Here is a 20030-nt window from a genome sequence, read left to right on the forward strand (position 1 = left end):
CCAGCCGTCGGGTGTCACCCAGCCGTGTGGGGCCGGGGCCTCTCTCCCAGGGGTTAATCCCCCCCCCCATGTCCCCCAGCTGGAACCGGCCTGGCATCGCCAGCCAGCCGTCGGGTGTCGCCCAGCCGTGTGGGGCCGGGGCCTCTCTCCGAGGGGTTAATCCCCCCCCCATGTCCCCCAGCTGGAACCGGCCTGGCATCGCCAGCCAGCCGTCGGGTGTCGCCCAGCCGTGTGGGGCCGGGGCCTCTCTCCGAGGGGTTAATCCCCCCCCCATGTCCCCCAGCTGGAACCGGCCTGGCATCGCCAGCCAGCCGTCGGGTGTTGCCCAGCCGTGTGGGGCTGGGGCGTCTCTCCCAGGGGTTAATCCCCCCCCCCATGTCCCCCAGCTGGAACCGGCCTGGCATCGCCAGCCAGCCGTCGGGTGTCACCCAGCCGTGTGGGGCCGGGGCCTCTCTCCGAGGGGTTAATCCCCCCCCCATGTCCCCCAGCTGGAACCGGCCTGGCATCGCCAGCCAGCCGTCGGGTGTCACCCAGCCGTGTGGGGCCGGGGCCTCTCTCCGAGGGGTTAATCCCCCCCCCCATGTCCCCCAGCTGGAACCGGCCTGGCATCGCCAGCCAGCCGTCGGGTGTCACCCAGCCGTGTGGGGCCGGGGCGTCTCTCCCAGGGGTTAATCCCCCCCGATGCCCCCCAGCTGGAACCGGCCTGGCATCGCCAGCCAGCCGGGGTCGGCTCCCTTCGCGAGCAGCTGATCGTCGCTCTCCGAGCCGTGGGCCAGGCCCCGGGATGTGACCCCCGTCCGCCCAAGCGCAGGGCTGGAGCCAGGCCTGTGCGGGGGGGTCGCTGATTTCACCCAGCCTCCCCCGGCACTGAGCTTGGGGCTCCCCTAGAACCTACTGGGGGGGCAGGGGGGCTCCCCGCCACGTGTCACCCGGGGGGGGCCAAGGGCAGCAGGGGCCTGGGCCTGAGCCTAGGCAAGGGGCGGGGCCTGGGCGGGGATTGTGAGCAGGGGCGGGGCCTGGGGAAAGGGCGGGGCCCGCACGGTGATTGAGAGCAGGGGGCGGGGCCAATCGGCCCAATGGCCGCGGCCACAGTTGGTTGTTCGAGCGAGGGTCGGGGCCTAGCGCAGCGGGCCAGGGCGGGGAGGAGTCGGGGTTAATTTGAATAAGGGGCGTGATGTGACTGAGAAAGGAAGAGTGGGCGGGGCCTAATTGCGGCGCTGGGCTGTGTGCTTGGGGGCGGGGCCTGCGTCTGTACACAGGAGAATGATAGGGTGCGGCACTTCCGCATTCAGTGACATCAGGCTTAGTCGTCCAATCCGGACGCGTAGAGGATCGTTGCGGGGTGACGTTGAGCACGTTGAGGGGCACGTGGGAAATCGGGACGGTGCCACGCAGGCGCACAGCCGGCACTGGGTCCCCCTGCGCAGGCGCGGTGCCGTCGGGTGGGGCGGTTCCGGGTGCGGCTGCGGCAGCGGGGATCGGATCGCAGCGGCCATGGCGGCGGCGACAGCGGCAGCCCCGGGGGGGCCTGGCCCGGTGCCGGGGGCGCCCAAGCTGGGGGTGGAGTCGGTGAAGGGGCAGGTGTTCGACGTGGGGCCGCGCTACACGGACCTGCAGTACATCGGGGAGGGGGCGTACGGCATGGTCTGGTGAGCGCCGCCGGCCGCCGTACGCGGCCCGATCCCCGCCACCCCTCCCGGCCACCGTACCCGGCCCGATTCCCCCACCCCCACCCCTCCCGGCCACCGTACCCGGCCCGATTCCCCCACCCCTCCCGGCCACCGTACCCGGCCCGATCACCCCCCCCCACCACCCCTCTCTTCCACTGTAGCCGTCCCGATCCCCACGGCCACCGTACCCGGCGCGATCCCCCCCCCACCACCCCTCCCTTCCACTGTAGCCGTCCTGATCCCCACGGCCACCGTACGCGGCCCGATTCCCCCCCACTCCTCCCGGCCACCGTACCCGGCCCGATTCCCCATCCGCACACCCTTCGCGGCCACCGTACCCGGCCCGATTCCCCATCCGCACACCCTTCGCGGCTACCGTACCCGGCCCGATTCCCCATCCGCACACCCTTCGCGGCCACCGTACCCGGCCCGATTCCCCATCCGCACACCCTTCGCGGCCACCGTACCCGGCGCGATCCCCCCGCACACCCTTCGCGGCCACCGTACCCGGCGCGATCCCCCCGCACACCCTTCGCGGCCACCGTACCCGGCGCGATCCCCCCGCACACCCTTCCCGGCCACCGTACGGGGCCCGATCCTGTCGCTGCTCTGGGCGGGGCTCTGGGGGGCGGGGCTGGGAGCCGGACTCCTGGGTTCCCTTGGTGCCGAGGGGGCCCCGCACCCCAGAGCCTCATGCTCCGCTCTCTGCCCAGCTCGGCCTACGACCACGTGGGGAAGAGCCGCGCGGCCATCAAGAAGATCAGCCCGTTCGAGCACCAGACCTACTGCCAGCGCACGCTGCGCGAGATCAAGATCCTGCTGCGCTTCCGCCACGAGAACATCATCGGCATCAACGACATCCTGCGGGCCGCGGCCCTGGAGCACATGCGGGACGTGTATCCTCCGCCGCCCCCTCCGCCGTGCCCTGGGGGGTCCCCGCCCCGCCCCCTCCGCCGTGCCCCCCGGGGGCTCCCCGCCCCCCCCGCCGTGCCCCGGGGGGTCCCCGCCCCGCCCCCCCCGCCGTGCCCCGCAGGGGGTCCCCCTCCGCCGTGCCCCGGGGGCTCCCCGCCCCGCCCCCTCCGCCGTGCCCCCCGGGGGCTCCCCGCCCCGCCCCCTCCGCCGTGCCCCGCAGGGGGTCCCCGCCCCCCCCCTCCGCCGTGCCCCACGGGGCTCCCCGCCCCGCCCCCCCCCTCCGCCGTGCCCCGGGGGCTCCCCGCCCCGCCCCCCCTCCGCCGTGCCCCCCGGGGGCTCCCTGCCCCCCCTCCACCGTGCCCCCCGGGGGCTCCTCGCCTGCCCCCCCCCGCTGTGCCCCGGGGGGTCCCCGACGTGCCCCCTCCGCCGTGCCCAGGGGGGTCCCTGCCCCGTGCCCAGGGGGGTCCCTGCCCCGTGCCCACGGGGCTCCCCGCCATGCCCCAGGGGGGTCCCCACCCCCCCGGCCCACGGGGCTCCCCGCCCCCCCCGCTGTGCCCCAGGGGGGATCCCTGGCCCATGAGGCTCCCCGCCCCCCGCCATGCCCCAGGGGTCCCCGCCCCGCTCTCCCGCCCCAGGTGGCTACCTGCCCCCCTGCCGTGCCCTGGGGGGTCCCCGCCCCAGAGGAGTCGCACCCAGCGACAGGTTCCGCTGTGTCTCCCCCCCACACCCCAGAGGGGCCGTGACCCAGTCCTGGGCGAGGGGTCCCCATGTGCCCAGCCCCCCCCACCGAAAGGCGCCGTCTCCCCCTAACAATTGTGTTATGCTCCTTGACCCCCACACCCGCCCCGGGGCGCTGCCCCTCCAGGTACATCGTGCAGGACCTGATGGAGACCGACCTGTACAAGCTGCTGAAGACGCAGCAGCTGAGCAACGACCATATCTGCTACTTCCTGTACCAGATCCTGCGCGGCCTGAAGTACATCCACTCGGCCAACGTGCTGCACCGCGACCTCAAGCCCAGCAACCTGCTCATCAACACCACCTGCGACCTCAAGGCGAGGCCCGCTCAGCCTGCCCCTGGGCCCAGCCCTGCATGCAGCGCTGGCCCCCACCCCACCAGTGTTTGGGCAGCGGAGGCGGGCAGTCAGGTCTAATCCTCCCTCCCCTCTGCAGATCTGTGACTTTGGTCTGGCCCGGATCGCTGACCCAGAGCATGACCACACCGGCTTCCTGACGGAGTACGTGGCCACCCGCTGGTACCGCGCCCCCGAGATTATGCTCAACTCCAAGGTGAGGGGCTGGAAGAGGCCTGGGTCAGGGAGCCAGGATGCCTTGGTTCTGTCCCCAGCCCGGGGAGGAGGGGCACATGTAGCAGGTTGAGTTGGGGGGGGTCAGCTGGGAGCCAGGATGCCTGGGTTCTGTCCCCAGCCCGGGGAGGAGGGGCACATCTAGCAGGTTGAGTTGGGGGGGGTCAGCTGGGAGCCAGGATGCTTGGGTTCTGTCCCCAGCCCAGGGAGGAGGGGCGCATCTAGTGGATTGAGTTGTGGGGGTTGGCTGGGAGCCAGGATGCCTGGGTTCTGCCCCCAGCCCGGGGAGGAGGGGCGCATCTAGCAGGTTGAGTTGGGGGGGTCGGCTGGGAGCCAGGATGCCTGGGTTCTGTCCCCAGCCCAGGGAGGAGGGGCGCATCTAGTGGATTGAGTTGTGGGCGTCGGCTGGGAGCCAGAATGCCTGGGTTCTGTCCCCAGCCCGGGGAGGAGGGGCGCATCTAGTGGATTGAGTTGGGGGAGGTTGGCTGGGAGCCAGGATGCCTGGGTTCTGTCCCCAGCCCGGGGAGGAGGGGTGCATCTAGCAGGTTGAGTTGGGGGGGTCGGCTGGGAGCCAGGATGCCTGGGTTCTGTCCCCAGCCCGGGGAGGAGGGGCGCATCTAGCAGGTTGAGTTGGGGGGGTCGGCTGGGAGCCAGGATGCTTGGGTTCTGTCCCCAGCCCAGGGAGGAGGGGCGCATCTAGTGGATTGAGTTGGGGGAGGTTGGCTGGGAGCCAGGATGTCTGGGCTCTACCCTGGCCCCAGTGGGGAGTGTCAGGGGAGCCAGAGCTCAGTTTTTGCCAGGAATGTCCTTTTCTGGCCTGTTTCTCCAGGCTGGCAAACCTGCAGCCTGGCCGCCCCTGATCCGCTGCCCGTCTGTCCCCAGGGCTACACCAAATCCATCGACATCTGGTCGGTGGGCTGCATCCTGGCGGAGATGCTCTCCAACCGGCCCATCTTCCCCGGCAAGCACTACCTGGACCAGCTCAACCACATCCTGGGTGAGGGGCCCCTGGATGCTGATGTCGGGGTTGGGGCTTCTGTGGAGGGGGAGGGGCCTCTTGCTATCAGGCAGGGCCTAGGCTAACCCCTCCCCTCTCCATCCTGACTCCAACCCCTGTGCAGGGATCCTGGGGTCCCCATCGCAGGACGACCTGAATTGCATCATCAACATGAAGGCGCGGAATTACCTGCAGTCGCTGCCCCAGAAGGCGAAGGTGCCCTGGCCCAAGCTGTTCCCCAAGGCCGACCCCAAAGGTGAGGATCTGGCTCCGGGGGTCTCCAGCTCCCACCTTCTCCTGGTCGCCCCCCGGTGACTGCCCCTCACTACCCCCGTCTCCCTCCCGCAGCCCTTGACCTGCTCGACAAGATGTTGACCTTTAACCCCAACAAGCGCATCACTGTGGAGGAGTCGCTGGCTCACCCCTACCTGGAGCAGTACTACGACCCCTCGGACGAGGTGGGGGTGCCCGGACGCCTGGGTCCCCTCCCCAGAGCTGGGGGGGATGGGCTCTGATGGGTTAGAGCTGGGGGGCTGGGAGCCAGGACTCCTGGGTTCTCTCTGGGGCGCAGGGAGGGGAGTGGGGGCTGGGAGCCAGGACTCCTGGGTTCTCTCTGGGGCGCAGGGAGGGGAGTGGGGGCTGGGAGCCAGGACTCCTGGGTTCTCTCTGGGGCGCAGGGAGGGGAGTGGGGGCTGGGAGCCAGGACTCCTGGGTTTTCTCTGGGGCGCAGGGAGGGGAGTGGGGGCTGGGAGCCAGGACTCCTGGGTTCTCTCTGGGGCGCAGGGAGGGGAGTGGGGGCTGGGAGCCAGGACTCCTGGGTTTTCTCTGGGGCGCAGGGAGGGGAGTGGGGGCTGGGAGCCAGGACTCCTGGGTTCTCCCTGGGGCGCAGGGAGGGGAGTGGGGGCTGGGAGCCAGGACTCCTGGGTTCTCCCTGGGGCGCAGGGAGGGGAGTGGGGGCTGGGAGCCAGGACTCCTGGGTTCTCCCTGGGGCGCAGGGAGGGGAGTGGTCCCCTCTCCCCAGCACTGGGCAGGAGTTGGCCGCAGACACTGTAGCTCACTGAGCCCTGCTCTCTGCAGCCAGTGGCCGAGGAGCCCTTCACTTTCGACATGGAACTGGACGACCTGCCGAAGGAGAAGCTGAAGGAGCTGATCTTCGAGGAGACGGCGCGGTTCCAGCCTGGCTCCCAGGGGCCGTGAGCGCTGGTCAGTGCCAGCTCCCACCCAGGGGGCTGGAACACGGGGCCATTCCCTGGAGAGCCTCCCATCCGGCCATGGGGCAGGGACTGGCTGCTTTGGGGGTGGGACACGGGGCCGTTCCCCTCCAGGGGGCGCCAGCTCCCATCCGGCCATGGGGCAGGGACTGGCTGCTTTGGGGGTGGGACACGGGGCCGTTCCCCTCCAGGGGGCGCCAGCTCCCATCCGGCCATGGGGCAGGGACAGGCTGCTTTGGGGGTGGGACATGGGGCCGTTCCCCTCCAGGGGGTGCCAGCTCCCATCCGGCCATGGGGCAGGGACTGGCTGGCTCGGGGTGAGACACGGGGCCGTTCCCCTCCAGGGGGCACCAGTTCCCATCCGGCTATGGGGCAGGGACTGGCTGGCTCGGGGTAGGATATGGGGTCGTTCCCCTGCGGGGGGGCCAGCTCCCATCCGGCCATAGGGCAGGGACTGGCTGCTTTGGGGGTGGGAGACGGGGCCGTTCCCCTCCAGGGGGCGCCAGCTCCCATGCGGCCATGGGGCAGGGACTGACTGACTCGGGGTGGGACATGGGGCCGTTCCCCTCCAGGGGACGCCAGCTCCCATCCGGCCATGGGGCAGGGACTGGCTGCTTTGGGGGTGGGACATGGGGCCGTTCCCCTCCAGGGGGTGCCAGCTCCCATCCGGCCATGGGGCAGGGACTGGCTGGCTCGGGGTGAGACACGGGGCCGTTCCCCTCCAGGGGGTGCCAGCTCCCATCCGGCCATGGGGCAGGGACAGGCTGGCTCGGGGTAGGACATGGGGTTGTTCCCCTGCAGGGGGGCCAGCTCCCATCTGGCCATGGGGCAGGGACTGGCTAGCTCGGGGTAGGACACGGGGCCGTTCCCCTCCAGGGGGCGCCAGCTCCCATCCGGCCATGGGGCAGGGACAGGCTGGCTCGGGGTAGGACACGGGGCTGTTCCCCTCCAGGGGGTGCCAGCTCCCATCCGGCCATGGGGCAGGGACTGGCTAGCTCGGGGTAGGACACGGGGCCGTTCCCCTCCAGGGGGCGCCAGCTCCCATCCGGCCATGGGGCAGGGACTGGCTGGCTCGGGGTAGGACACGGGGTCGTTCTCCTGCGGGGGGCCCAGCTCCCATCCGGCCATGGGGCAGGGACTGGCTCAGGGGTGGGACTGGGGGCCGTTCCCCTCCAGGGGGGCCAGCTCCCATCCAGCCATGGGGCAGGGATTGGCTGGCTCGTCGGTGGGACTGGGGGCCGTTCCCCCCCCAGGGGCGCCAGCTCCCATCCTGCCATGGGGCAGGGACTGACTGGCTCCGGGTAGGACACGGGGTTGTTCCCCTGCGGGGGCCCAGCTCCCATCCGGCCATGGGGCAGGGACTGGCTCAGGGGTGGGACGGGGTCGTTCCCCTGCAGGGGGGCCAGCTCCCATCCGGCCATGGGGCAGGGACTGGCTCGGGGGTCTCACTGTCTCTCTTTCCCACCCCAGGTCCGTCACGCTCCTGCCTAGACCTGCCTCCCTCAGGTGGTTTCGATCTGGCCCCTGTGCCCGGAGCGCCCCTCCGACTCTGATTTGGGGGGCTGGGGGGCCCCGCCCGGGGGGCCTGCCCTGCCATTGTGCTGTATAACTGCTTCGCAATGTGGCTGTGACTGCTTAACCCCCCTAGGCTGTGCCTCTGGGGGGGCCTGGCGGGGGACCCAGTGCCCCCCGATTCCTGGATGTGGAGGGGAATCTCTCCTGCTTCCTGTATAATGAGTTAACAGTTGTAATGAGCCCTGGCCATGCTGCTGGGAATGGGGGGGCCGGGGGCACTCGCCTAGCAGTTCCTATTGCCCCCCACGTCCTGTTTGTGTCTTGGGGGGATTTAGCGCCTGCCCAGCTGACATGTGAGGGGTCCGGGGGGGGTGCGGGCTGGGGACAGGCCAGCCCGCTCCCCTTCCAGCCCTGCCTGCTCTAGTCTGGCCGGAGGGGAAAGGATTTCTCTCCCCCCCCACACACACACACACACACACCCCCCGTGCCTAGGTGTGAATTGATGAGCCAGGCTTGGTGGCTCCCCGGGGAGGGGGGAAAGAAGTCTGGGGGGGGGGAGATTTGTATTTTCATCCCTCCCCCCACCTGGGGGTGCCATCCACCGTTCAAAGGGCTACAGCAGCACCTGCTGCCTCCTCCTGGAGTCCCCCCCCGACCTGCACATAAACCCTGGAGTCTGGGCCCCCCAGCCCACTGGCAACACCCCCCCCCCACCGAGCCAGGAGAGAACCCAGGAGTCCTGGCTCCCAGGCCCCCTGCTCTAACCCATCAGCCTCACTCCCTTCCCAGCGCCGGGGAGAGAACCCAGGAGTCCTGGCTCCCAGCTCCCCAGACTCCTGGCCCCAAGACCCCCCCCCCCCCCCAAGGCTGGGAAAAAACCCAGGAGTTCTCAGTTTCCCTGTCTCATTGGCTGCCCGTCTGCAATGTGGGCTGATCCCTGGTCCTCCTGCACCCCCAGCCAGAGCCCCCACATGTCAGTGGGCCAGTGGGAGCTGCCCCCCGAGTGGGGGAAGGTGGGGTGTTGTCCTGCCCCTCGGGGTGGAGCTGCCTGGGCTCTGGTGACCCTGCTATGGATTGTACAGACCCCCCCCCCACCAATAAACCCTTCTGGATCCGAGCCCGGTGTCTGATTGGGTGGGGTGGGGTGGGGTGGGAAGAGGGTGCCATGGTGGGGGGAAGGCAGGGCCCTTCCCCCAGGACCAGGCAGATGGTTAATGGGGGGGACAGTAGGGGTGGACTTTGTCCCTGGGTGGTTGGGGAAGCTCTGTGGCGGGGGGGGGGGGGGGGGCTGTGCCCGCAGGGAGGGGAAGTGTCGCATGGAGGTGGGGGGGGGCTGTGCCTGCGGGGGGGAGAGGGCTATTCCTGCAGGGAAGGGGGCTGTGCCCCGTGGGAGGAGAGGGCTATTCCCGCAGGGAGGGGGGCTGTGCCTGCGGGGGGAGGACTATTCCCGCAGGGCGGGGGGCTGCGCCCCGTGGTGGGAGGAAGGGGGCTATTCCCGCAGGGAGGGGGGCTGTGCCCGTGGGGGGGAGGAAGGGGGCTATTCCCGCAGGGAGGGGGGGCTGTGCCGGGGGGGGGGGAGAGGGCTATTCCCGCAGAGAGGGGGGGCTGTGCCGGGGGGGGGGGAGAGGGCTATTCCCGCAGGGAGGGGGGCTGTGCCCGCGGGGGGGAGAGAAGGCTATTCCCGCAGGGAGGGGGGGCTGTGCCCGGGGGGGGGGAGAGAAGGCTATTCCCGCAGGGAGGGGGGCTGTGCCCGAGGGGGGAGGAAGGGGACTATTCCCGCAGGGAGGGGGGCTGTGCCCGTGGGGGGAGGAAGGGGGCTATTCCCGCAGGGAGGGGGGCTGTGCCCGTGGGGGGGAAGAAGGGGGCTATTCCCGCAGGGAGGGGGGGCTGTGCCCGGGGGGGGGGAGAGGGCTATTCCCGCAGGGAGGGGGGCTGTGCCCGGGGGGGGGGGAGAGGGCTATTCCCGCAGGGAGGGGGGCTGTGCCCGCGGAGGGGAAGGGGGCCTGTCCCGCGGGGGGAGGAAGGGGGCTATTCCTGCGGGGGGAGGAAGGGGGCCTGTCCCGCGTGGGTGGCTGCGCCCGCCCGCCCCACCCGGCCTTTGCCCCGCGCCGCGCCCCGCCCGGACCGGCTCCTCCAGCCCGGCCGGTCCAGCTCCAGATCCTGGCCCGGCCCCGCTCCCGCCATGGCGGCCCCGCTGCTGCTGGCGCTGGGGGGCTTCGCCCTCGCCTCGCTCTGCCTCCGCCGCCGGCCCCGACTCCTGCACCGGCCCCGCCGGGCCCCGTTCCCCTGCCGCCACGTGGCCCACCGGGGGGGTAAGCGGGGGGGGAAGATGCGGCAGGTGCGGGGGGAAGGGAGGGGCGGGGGGAGCTCGCTCAGACCCCCCCCGTGCCGAGGCTCTGCCCCCTCCCCCACACCTGGCTCTGTAACCTGCCCTTTTCCCCACACCTGTGGGGCGGGCTGGGGGGATGGATTCCTCCCTTCTGCTCCTTGCCCTGAGTAGGGAGCGCTGCCATCCCGGACGCCTGGGTCCCATCCCGGGAGTGGCGTGACCGAGCTGGGGAGACCCACATCACCTCCAGGGCAGGCAGAACAGGAGCAAGGGGCAGGGAGCAGTGGGTCTAGGAGCAATGGGGCGCGGGGGGCTGGGAGCAATGGGGCCAGGGGCTGGGAGCAGTGGGGCTGGAAGCAATGGGGCAGGGGGCTGGGATCAGTGGGTCTGGGATCAATGGGGCAGTGGTCTAGGAGCAATGGGGCCAGGGGCTGGGAGCAATGGGGCCAGGGGCTGGGAGCAGTGGGGCTGGAAGCAATGGGGCAGGGGGCTGGGAGCAGTGGGTCTGGGATCAATGGGGCAGGGGTCTAGGAGCAATGGGGCCAGGGGCTGGGAGCAATGGGGCCAGGGGCTGGGAGCAGTAGGGCTGGAAGCAATGGGGCAGGGGGCTGGGAGCAGTGGGTCTGGGATCAATGGGGCAGGGGGCTGGGAGCAATGGGGCCAGGGGCTGGGAGCAGTGGAGCTGGAAGCAATGGGGCAGGGGGCTGGGAGCAGTGGAGCTGGAAGCAATGGGGCAGGGGGCTGGGAGCAATGGGGCGCGGGGGGCTGGGAGCAGTGGGTCTGGGATCAATGGGGCAGGGGGCTGGGATCAATGGGGCAGGGGGCTGGGAGCAATGGGGCCAGGGGCTGGGAGCAGTGGGTCTGGGATCAATGGGGCAGGGGTCTAGGAGCAATGGGGCCAGGGGCTGGGAGCAGTGGAGCTGGAAGCAATGGGGCAGGGGGCTGGGAGCAATGGGGCCAGGGGCTGGGAGCAGTGGAGCTGGAAGCAATGGGGCCAGGGGCTGGGAGCAGTGGAGCTGGAAGCAATGGGGCAGGGGGCTGGGAGCAGTGGGTCTGGGATCAATGGGGCAGGGGTCTAGGAGCAATGGGGCCAGGAGCTGGGAGCAGTGGAGCTGGAAGCAATGGGGCAGGGGGCTGGGAGCAGTGGGTCTGGGATCAATGGGGCAGGGGTCTAGGAGCAATGGGGCCAGGGGCTGGGAGCAATGGGGCAGGGGGCTGGGAGCAATGGGGCCAGGGGCTGGGAGCAGTGGAGCTGGAAGCAATGGGGCAGGGGGCTGGGAGCAATGGGGCCAGGGGCTGGGAGCAGTGGAGCTGGAAGCAATGGGGCCAGGGGCTGGGAGCAGTGGAGCTGGAAGCAATGGGGCAGGGGGCTGGGAGCAGTGGGTCTGGGATCAATGGGGCAGGGGTCTAGGAGCAATGGGGCCAGGGGCTGGGAGCAATGGGGCAGGGGGCTGGGAGCAATGGGGCCAGGGGCTGGGAGCAGTGGAGCTGGAAGCAGTGGGGCAGGGGGCTGGGAGCAATGGGGCAGGGGTCTCTGACCCGGCGCTCATTTCTCCCCCCATCACCCCCAGGCTGCGGCGAGAGGATCGAGAACACCATGGAGGCTTTTACTCAGTGAGTGACCCCCCCGCGCCCTCCCCCAGTCTCCTGCTCCCCAGCCCCGCTCCCTGCTCTCCCCCCATCTGCCCCCCCCTTCGAACGTAGGAGCGGCCGGACCGGGTCAGCCCAAAGGTCCAGCCAGGCCCGTGTCCTGGCGGCCGCTGGCAGCTGGTGCTAGGGCCCCGGGGGAATGACCCGAACAGGGACCCAGTCCCTGCGCCCATTGCCAGCCCCTGGCAAACAGAGGCCGGGCCACCAGCCCAGCCCAGCTCATGGCGCCATCCGCCAGGAACGCGTCCAGATCTTCTCTGAGCCCTGTTCTCGTCCTGGCCCCGCAGCGTCCTGCGGCGAGGAGACCCCAGGCTGTGCCTGCATGGGGGGGGGTGGCTATGTCCTTGGGTGCCCCCCGCTGACCCGTCTCCCCGCAGCGCCGTGGCCCAGGGGACCCAGCTGCTGGAGCTCGACTGTCAGCGCACGCGGGACGGGGTCGTGGTTGTGTCCCACGACCAGAACCTGCAGCGCCAGGCGGGCCGGGACCAGAACATCCGGGAGCTGGACTATGCGGTAAGACCACCGCACCCCCCCAGACAGCCCCACGGGGACCCCCTGACCCCATAACAGCCCCATGGGGCCTCCCTGACCCCCCAGAGCCCCCACCACAATAGACACCCCCTGACCCCCACAGAACCCCCATGGGGGCCCCACCCCCATAGACAGCCCCACAGGAACCCTCAGGCTCCCATATAACCCTCACAGGACCCCCACCCTCATAGACAACCCCACGGGGATCCCCAACCCCCAGGATGGCTATCTATCAACCCCCTCCCAGGTCCCCAGCCACCTGAGACCAGGCCATCTGGGACCTGGACTGTGGGGTGAAACACTCCTCCATGGTCACCCCCCCACAGACACTCCCAAGCCCTCATAGATACCCTAGGGGCCCCCAACCCCAGACACCCCATGCGGACCCCCCACTCCAAGCCCCCAAATACACCCCCACAGGAACTCCTCCCCAGCACCCCAAAACCCCATCCTGGGAACAGGCAATCTGGGGTGAGACACCCCCCCCAGACCTCCCTGTCAGCCCCCACCTGGATTCCCAGCTGAGCCCCACCCCGAAGTTAGCTCCTTTCCTGGGGTGTCTGTTGCCACACACACCTCAGATTGCTGACTCCCCACCTCTCTCCCCCAGGATCTGCCCCCCTACAGGGACTCCTTGGAGGTGACCTTCTCGCCCGGTAAGGGACCAGTTCCCTCCCACCCCCACAGGAGGTTTTCCCCTGGGAGTGGGGACCCCAGGGCTGGGAGGGGACACCAGAGGACTCTCCCCTGGGAGGGGGGACCCAAGTCTTGGAGGGGGGACCCCAGGGCTGGCAGGGAGGCACCAGGGGGCTCTCCCCTGGAAGGGGTGCACCAGGCTTGGAGGGGAGACCCTAGCACTGGGAGGGAGGCACCAGGGGGCTCTCCCCTGGGGGGGTACAGGGCCACCCACTCAACACCCCCCTCCCTCTTCCCCTCCAGGTGCCTTCTCCCACGGCTCCGACCGCCGCATCCCGCGCCTGGAAGAGATTTTCCAGAAATTCCCCAACGTTCCCGTCAACGTGGAGATCAAACAGGACGACGAGGAGCTGATCCAGCAGGTGAGGGACCCAGGCGTCCGGCCCTGCCTTTCCCAGGGCCTGAGCCGTGTATGGCCAGCCTGGGCCTGTCGGTAACTCACCAGACACCCCCTCCCCTAGCTGGGGAGAGAACCCAGGAATTCTGGCTCCCAGGGCCCCCTGCTCCAACCGACCAGCCCCCACTCCCCTCCCAGAGCTGAGCGAGAACCCAGGAGTCCTGGCTCCCAGCCCCCTGCTCTAACCACCAGCCCCCACTCCCCTCCCAGAGCTGAGCGAGAACCCAGGAGTCCTGGCTCCCAGCCCCCGGCTCTAACCCCCCAGCCCCGGGGAGAGAACCCAGGAGTCCTGTCTGTCTTGTCTGTCCTACCCTCAGGTGGCGGATCTCGTCCGGCGCTACCGGCGCTCCCACATCACCGTCTGGGCCTCCTTCCAGAGCAAAATCCTCGAGAAGTGCAGGGCTGCCGTACGTCTGTCCGCCCCCCCTCCCCGTCCGTCTGTCCGCCTCCCCATCTGTCCCCCTCTCCCACCCCGTCTGTCCGCCCCCCCGTATGTCTGTTCCCCTCTCCCACCCCGTCTGTCCGCCCCCCCGTATGTCTGTCCCCCTCTCCCACCCCCGTCTGTCCGCCCCCCCCGTATGTCTGTCCCCCTCTCCAACCCCCGTCTGTCCGCCCCCCCCATCTGTCCCCTTCTCCCACTCCCGTATGTCCCTCCCACCCCATCTCTCCAACCCTCTGTCCGTGTGTCCCACCTCGCGGTCTCTCCCACCCCGCCTGTGTGTCTGTCCCGTCCACATGGCCTCCCCACCCCCTGACCCGCTCTCCTCTCCTCTCCCCAGAACCCCGACATGCCCTACAGCTTCTCCGTGCAGCGCGGCCTCCTCCTGCTGCTTCTCTACTACACCGGCCTGCTGCCCTTCGTCCCGCTGCGCGAGTCCTTCCTCCACTTCCCGCTGCCCTCCATCATCAACAGGTGCCGCCGGACGCCTGGGTCCCACGGGCAGGAGGGGGGCTGGCAGCCAGGACTCCTGGGTTCTCTCCCGGTTTGGGGAGGGGAGTGGGGTCCAGGGCTTAGAAAGGAGGCTGTGGTGGAGAACCCGGACACCTGGGTCCAATTGACATGATTTCTCTCTCGCTCTCTCAGGACCTATTTCCCGGTGCCTAAAGGCTGCATGGGAAACCTTCTGGCAAAATTCATCCACATGTGAGTGGGGGGGCGGGGACAGGAAGCGACCAAGCCCCCACCCAATCAAGAGACCTACATTGCAAACCACGCCCCCACCCCTTACAGAGGTGGCCTCTTGCCCCCTTCAACGCAGGGGAAACCCCCCATCTCTGACTGTGCCCTTCCCCCCAGGGTCACCATGAGGAAGAAACTCTTCAAACATCTGGAGGACAGAGGAATTCAGGTGAGGGTCCGGGGACTGCAGGTCGGGAGTGAGGGGGCTGGCAGAGCTGGGGCTGGGCTGGCAGGGGCTGCGGGTCGGGAGTGAGGGGCACCGGCAGGGCTGGGCTGGGCTGGCAGGGGCTGCGGGTCGGGAGTGAGGGGCACCGGCAGAGCTGGGGGGGCAAGGCTGGGCTGGCAGGGGCTGCGGGTCGGGAGTGAGGGGCACGGGCAGCGCTGTGTTGGGGGGGGCTGCGGGTCGGGAGTGAGGGGCACGGGCAGCGCTGTGTTGGGGGGGCTACGGGCACCACCGGGACTCTCTTTACTTCTGCCCCTTCTCCCCAGGTGCTCCTGTGGGTGCTGAACGAGGAGAAGGATTTCGAGGAGGCTTTTAGCTACGGGGTCTCGGGGGTCATGTCCGATTACCCCACCCTGCTGCGCCACTACCTGGACACCCACCCACCCCCTGGCCAGGACAAGACGAACGAGTGATGGGGCTGCTGCCCCTTCCTGGGGTGCCTGATACAGGGTTGCGGGGAGCGCTGCCCCATGGTCATTCTCCTAGCTGGGGTTTGCGGGTCGGCAGTGAGGGGCACGGGCAGCGCTGTGTTGGGGGGGGCTGCCGGTCGGGAGTGAGGGGCACCGGCAGCGCTGTGTTGGGGGGGGGCTGCGGGTCGGGAGTGAGGGGCACCGGCAGCGCTGTGTTGGGGGGGGCTGCGGGTCTGGAGTGAGGGGCACGGGCAGCGCTGTGTTGGGGGGGGCTGCGGGTCGGGAGTGAGGGGCACGGGCAGCGCTGTGTTGGGGGGGCTGCGGGTCGGGAGTGAGGGGCACGGGCAGCGCTGTGTTGGGGGGGCTGCGGGTCGGGAGTGAGGGGCACGGGCAGCGCTGTGTTGGGGGGGGCTGCGGGTCGGGAGTGAGGGGCACGGGCAGCGCTGTGTTGGGGGGGCTGCGGGTCGGGAGTGAGGGTACGGGCAGCGCTGTGTTGGGGGGGTCTCTGAATAAATTCCCTTTGGATTAATTCGTGTCTCTCTCCTTCTCTCGGCAGGGGATGGGGGGGGTGACCCGGGACATGCGGCAGGTCTCTGCGATCCCAGGGACGGGCTAGCCAGGCTGGGCCACAACCTGTTCCTGGAGCCCAGAGCTGGGCTTCCCCTGGCAGCTCTCCCTGCCCTGCCGCACGGGGGGGGGGGGGGGTTGTTTCAGCTGTCTGGCCCCACCCACACACTGCTGGGGCGAGGCTCCTCCATGCCCCCTCCCCCACCCCAGCCAGGAGTGCCCCCTTCCCTGAGCCTGAGACCCCCCGCACAGCCCTCTCCACCCCACACGCACCATCGGTGCTGCCCCCTTTAAGCCCCCTCCCTTATTCAAATCTGCCCTCAGCCACTCCGCTGCGTCCTCGCTCCGCCGAGCAGTGGCTCATTTGCATGCCGCCTTCCCGTTGGCGGCTGGGGGTGGCGCAGGGGCTGCTGGGAGGAGGGGCGTGGGGGTGACAGCTGGTTTGTAAACAAGCGCTGGAGTCGGGGGGGGGCCGCGCTGCACCCCGCCCGGCCCCTCACCCTCAGTTGGAGAGCCCAGCCCACAGGTGAGGCGAAGGGCGGCCCCGCGCTGGGGGGAATGTGGCTCGGGGGGAGCTTGTTTGCGGGCGGTGCCCTGTGGCTGGGGGTCTGAGGGCCCGACTCCCGCGCTATCCGTGGGGCTCCTACGGGCCTTGAGCGGGTGGGCGCACGCGGGGATGGCAGCCCCGGGGGCGGTCCACCGCGACCTTTTCCCGATAGATCCGACCGGCAGCCGCGGCTGGAGTCCGCGCCCCGTAGCCCAGGGGGAGGATGCCCGGTCCGGGCTGTAGGGGCTGTGGCCTGTATGGAGCGCTGGGGACGGGGCTTTTCCAGAGCCCCTGTGGGGGGCTGTTAGGCAGGCATGGGTCTTTGGGGGGGGGTCAGGACCCCGCTCTCTGCCCCGCGCCCCTCCCCCGGCGCCTGCCTCCGCCCTTTGCTTCCTTGCAGCTTCCCTGGCGCGGGGAGGCCGGCGCTGCGCTGGGGGCGGCCGGGGAAGAGGCGTAAGGAGATGAGGAAGCAGGAGCCGAACTACATGGGAGCCCGGACTCCTGGGTTCTCTCCCCGGCTCTGGGAGGGGAGTGGAGGCTGGTGGGTTAGAGCAGGGGGCGCTGGGAGCCCGGACTCCTGGGTTCTCCCCCAGCTCGGAGAGGGGAGGGGGGTGAGTTAGAGCAGGGGAGTTGGGAGCCAGGACTCCTGGGTTCTCTCCTGACTCGGCGGGGGGGGGGGGAGCCTGGACACCTGGGTTCTATCCCCAGTGCTGCTAGGGCCTCTCCACAATTGGGGAGAACCGGCCAGGGCGAAAGGCAGCCGGTAGATGGTACCCAGGTGGCAGGACCCAGGCTGGAGTGAACCCAGTGCTGGGAGCACTCCTGTTAGGAAGCTCGCAGCGCTGGGGGGCAGGGCCTGGTGGGGGCACTGCTGTGAGGAAACTCGCAGCGCTGGGGGCAGGGCCTGGCAGGGGCACTGCTGTGAGGAAGCTCGCAGCGTGGGTCCCGGCTGTGTGTTTTGCTTTGCAGTTGCTGCTCTGCCCCACAGGCCGAACCGCATCTCTCGGTGGCCAGGCCAGTCCTGGGCGGTGCCGGCGGCCGCCATGGTCCGGCTCTCCAAGCCCAAGACATTCCAGGCCTACCTGGACAACTGTCACCGCAGATACAGCTGTGTGCACTGCCGGGCACATCTGGCCAACCACGATGACCTCATCTCCAAGGTCACTGCTGGGGGGAAGCTCGCAGCCTGGGGGAGGGGAAGGGAAGTGGTTGCAGCATGTTCAAGTAAACAACACAAGGGGAAGTGGAGGGATGTGGGGGGGATGAGCTCTGCCGGTGCCCCTCACTCCTGACCCACAGCCCCTGCCAGCCCAGCCCCCCCAGCCCTGCCTGTGCCCCTCATTCCCGACTCGCAGCCCCTGCCAGCCGAGCCCTGCCAGTGCCCCTCACTCCCAACCCTGTGCCCCTGCCAGTCCTGCCCCCTCAGCTATGCTGGTGCCCCTCACTGCCAGCCCAGCCCTGCCAGCACCCTTCACTCCTGACCCACAGCCCTGCTGGTGCCCCTCACTCCCGACCTGCAGCCTCTGTGAGCCCAGCCCTGCCTGTGCCCCTCACTCCCGACCCACAGCACCTGCCAGGCCAGCCCCCCTCAGCTCTGCCGATGCCCCTCACTGCCAGCCCAGCCCTGCCAGCACCCTTCACTCCTGACCCACAGCCCTGCTGGTGCCCCCTACTCCCGTGGCTGTGGAGGGGTAACTGAGTGTGAGCTGGTTAAGAAATTATCTGGGCTCAGGGGCCGGGGGGGGGTTTGGGGGAGTAGGGAGGCTCGGGGGGGGGAGCTCAACCTGGGCGGGGAAGGGGCTCGCTGGGTTTAACGACCCTCTTGTCTTTTATTCCAGTCTTTCCAAGGGAGTCAGGGGCGAGCTTATCTCTTCAACTCAGTGTGAGTAGGTGGGGGGTAGGGGGGACAGGCAATGGGACCCAGGCGTCCGGGACAGCTCCCAGAGCGCGGCACGGCAATGGGACCCAGGCGTCCGGGACAGCTCCCAGAGCGCGGCACGGCAATGGGACCCAGGCGTCCGGGACAGCTGCCAGCGCCCTGCACGACAATGGGATCCAGGCGTCCGGGATTTGCCCATGCAGGGCTCCCAGCCTGCTGGGGAGGGGGAGAGCACCTGGGATGGGGGGGATAGGACCCAGGTGTTGACCTCCCTCCCTACTCCCCCCCAGGGTGAATGTGGGGTGTGGGCCGGCTGAGGAGCGGGTGCTGCTGACAGGGCTCCACGCAGTATCCGACATCCACTGTGAGAGCTGCAAGACCACGCTGGGCTGGAAATATGTGAGTGGGGCCCGGAGCCCCCCTGCCCCCAGAGACCTCCTGCTCCCTCAAGCCCTCCAGGGCGCCCCTGCCCCCAGAGACCCCCTGTTCCCCAAAGCCCTCCAGAGTGCCCCTTCCCGAGACCACCTGCCCCCCAGGGACCCCCTGCCTCCCAGGTCTTCCAGAGCGCCCCTGCCCCCAGAGACCCCCCCAGGCCTCCCAAACCCTCCAGAGTGCCCCTGCTCCCAGGGACCCTCTGCCCCACAGCCCTCCAGAGCGCCCCTGAGCCCCTCCATCCAGAGACCCCCAGAGTGCCCCTGCCCTGAATGACACCCCATTATCCCACCAGCCCTGCTCCCAGAGACTCTGACCCCTCCTCTGGCCTCTAGGGTCACTCTGCCACCCCTTGATCCTACCCCCATCTCCTCTCAGACCATCCCTGCCCCTGCCCCCCATACTCTGATCCTGCACCCCCAGCCCTCCTGGCACTGCTGCATGGGTCCTGGTGGGGGGTCCCCCGCTACTGACGCTGGTTCCCTCCCTCCCAGGAACAAGCCTTCGAGAGCAGCCAGAAGTACAAGGAGGGGAAATACATCATCGAGCTGAGCCACATGATCAAGGACAACGGCTGGGACTGACCCTGCCACACAAACCCCACTGCAGCGAGGGGCGGGGCTTGCACCATCGTTCCCATGGAAACCAGCAGCAAGGCGGGGCCTTGCAGGATCAGTTCTATGGCCTGAGGAGGGGGCTCCCTGACACCATTTCCATAGAGACCCATCCCAAACCTGGTCCCCCTCCAGGAGGGGTGGGGCTTCACCTCAAGGTTGCTATGGAGACCACCCCACCCAGGACCACTCCACTGCCATGAAGAGGCGGGACCTTGCTGCACCATTTCCATAGAGATGAGCAGCGCCTCCTAACTTTGCATGGGGACATTACTGAACATTAATTAATGTGTGTTCTGGCGGGGGAGGGACAGGTAATGCCCACCTTTGGGGAGGGAGGGGTGGTGCTGCACTGTGCTGTGATTGGCTGGGGGGTACTGCCCCAGGGGGGCAGGAGAGGGGAGGGGGGACCCCCAGGAGATGCCGTGTTGTGTGCCCAGGGGGCTGTGTACAAAGGGGGGGGGGGCTGTACAGTATTGAGTGTGACTCCGTGGTGTGTAAATAAAACAGCTTCAACTGTGAGGGTGCCGGTGTGGGCTCCTCCTTCACTCCCCCCCAGCTCCAAAGGCTCCTGGGGAAACAGCCCTGGTGGGGGGTGCGGGTCGGAATCACAAACCTGGGGGGAGTGGGAGTGGGCAGGTCTGCAAAGGATCAGGGGAGAAGGGTCTGGCAGACCTGAAAGGGGTCCCAGGCTGGGGGCTGGCAGCCTGTGGGGCAGAAGGGCTCGGGGAGCGTCCTGTGACGCTGCCCCGTTGGAGAGGGCCAAGGGGTTCAGAGAGCCCCAGATAACTGGGGTGCAGGTTTCCCTCTGGCTGTAGTGGGGCCACGGAGGGACGGGGCTGGCTTCCCTTCCCTGGACGCCAGGGGGCGCCCGAGCCCCGTGTTCAGCACCAGGGAGACGGTCAAACTGCCCGCCCAGCCACGGCTGCTCTAACCCACGAGTACCCTCCCCTGCCCCTTCCC

The 20030-nt window shown here is 69.3% G+C and overlaps 2 protein-coding genes and 1 long non-coding RNA gene across 3 annotated transcripts; all 3 read left to right on the top strand.

Annotated features, from left to right (window-relative positions):
- The first annotated feature begins 1479 nt into the window (after nucleotides 1-1479).
- Nucleotides 1480-7976, top strand: MAPK3 (mitogen-activated protein kinase 3). Its single transcript, XM_050952363.1, has 9 exons — nucleotides 1480-1649; nucleotides 2384-2566; nucleotides 3448-3637; nucleotides 3756-3872; nucleotides 4772-4886; nucleotides 5011-5142; nucleotides 5235-5344; nucleotides 5964-6089; nucleotides 7568-7976. Exons 1-8 carry the CDS (start codon nucleotides 1495-1497, stop codon nucleotides 6081-6083), a joined length of 1122 nt encoding a protein of 373 aa, XP_050808320.1. The 5' UTR covers nucleotides 1480-1494; the 3' UTR covers nucleotides 6084-6089; nucleotides 7568-7976.
- LOC127050865 (uncharacterized) lies at nucleotides 4067-4765 on the top strand. Its single transcript, XR_007774312.1, has 3 exons — nucleotides 4067-4283; nucleotides 4361-4527; nucleotides 4608-4765. It is a non-coding gene; the product is annotated as an uncharacterized LOC127050865 (long non-coding RNA).
- Nucleotides 7977-10737: 2761 nt separating the features above from the next.
- On the top strand, nucleotides 10738-19589 carry YPEL3 (yippee like 3). Its single transcript, XM_050953143.1, has 14 exons — nucleotides 10738-10822; nucleotides 11389-11555; nucleotides 11969-12104; nucleotides 13062-13180; nucleotides 13533-13622; nucleotides 13995-14128; nucleotides 14300-14359; nucleotides 14513-14564; nucleotides 14885-15027; nucleotides 16315-16381; nucleotides 16910-17302; nucleotides 17981-18024; nucleotides 18312-18420; nucleotides 18948-19589. Exons 1-14 carry the CDS (start codon nucleotides 10753-10755, stop codon nucleotides 19035-19037), a joined length of 1674 nt encoding a protein of 557 aa, XP_050809100.1. The 5' UTR covers nucleotides 10738-10752; the 3' UTR covers nucleotides 19038-19589.
- Nucleotides 19590-20030: the final 441 nt, after the last annotated feature.

The sequence above is a fragment of the Gopherus flavomarginatus genome, chromosome 5, assembly GCF_025201925.1.
Source record: "Gopherus flavomarginatus isolate rGopFla2 chromosome 5, rGopFla2.mat.asm, whole genome shotgun sequence".
Lineage (NCBI taxonomy): Eukaryota > Metazoa > Chordata > Testudines > Testudinidae > Gopherus > Gopherus flavomarginatus.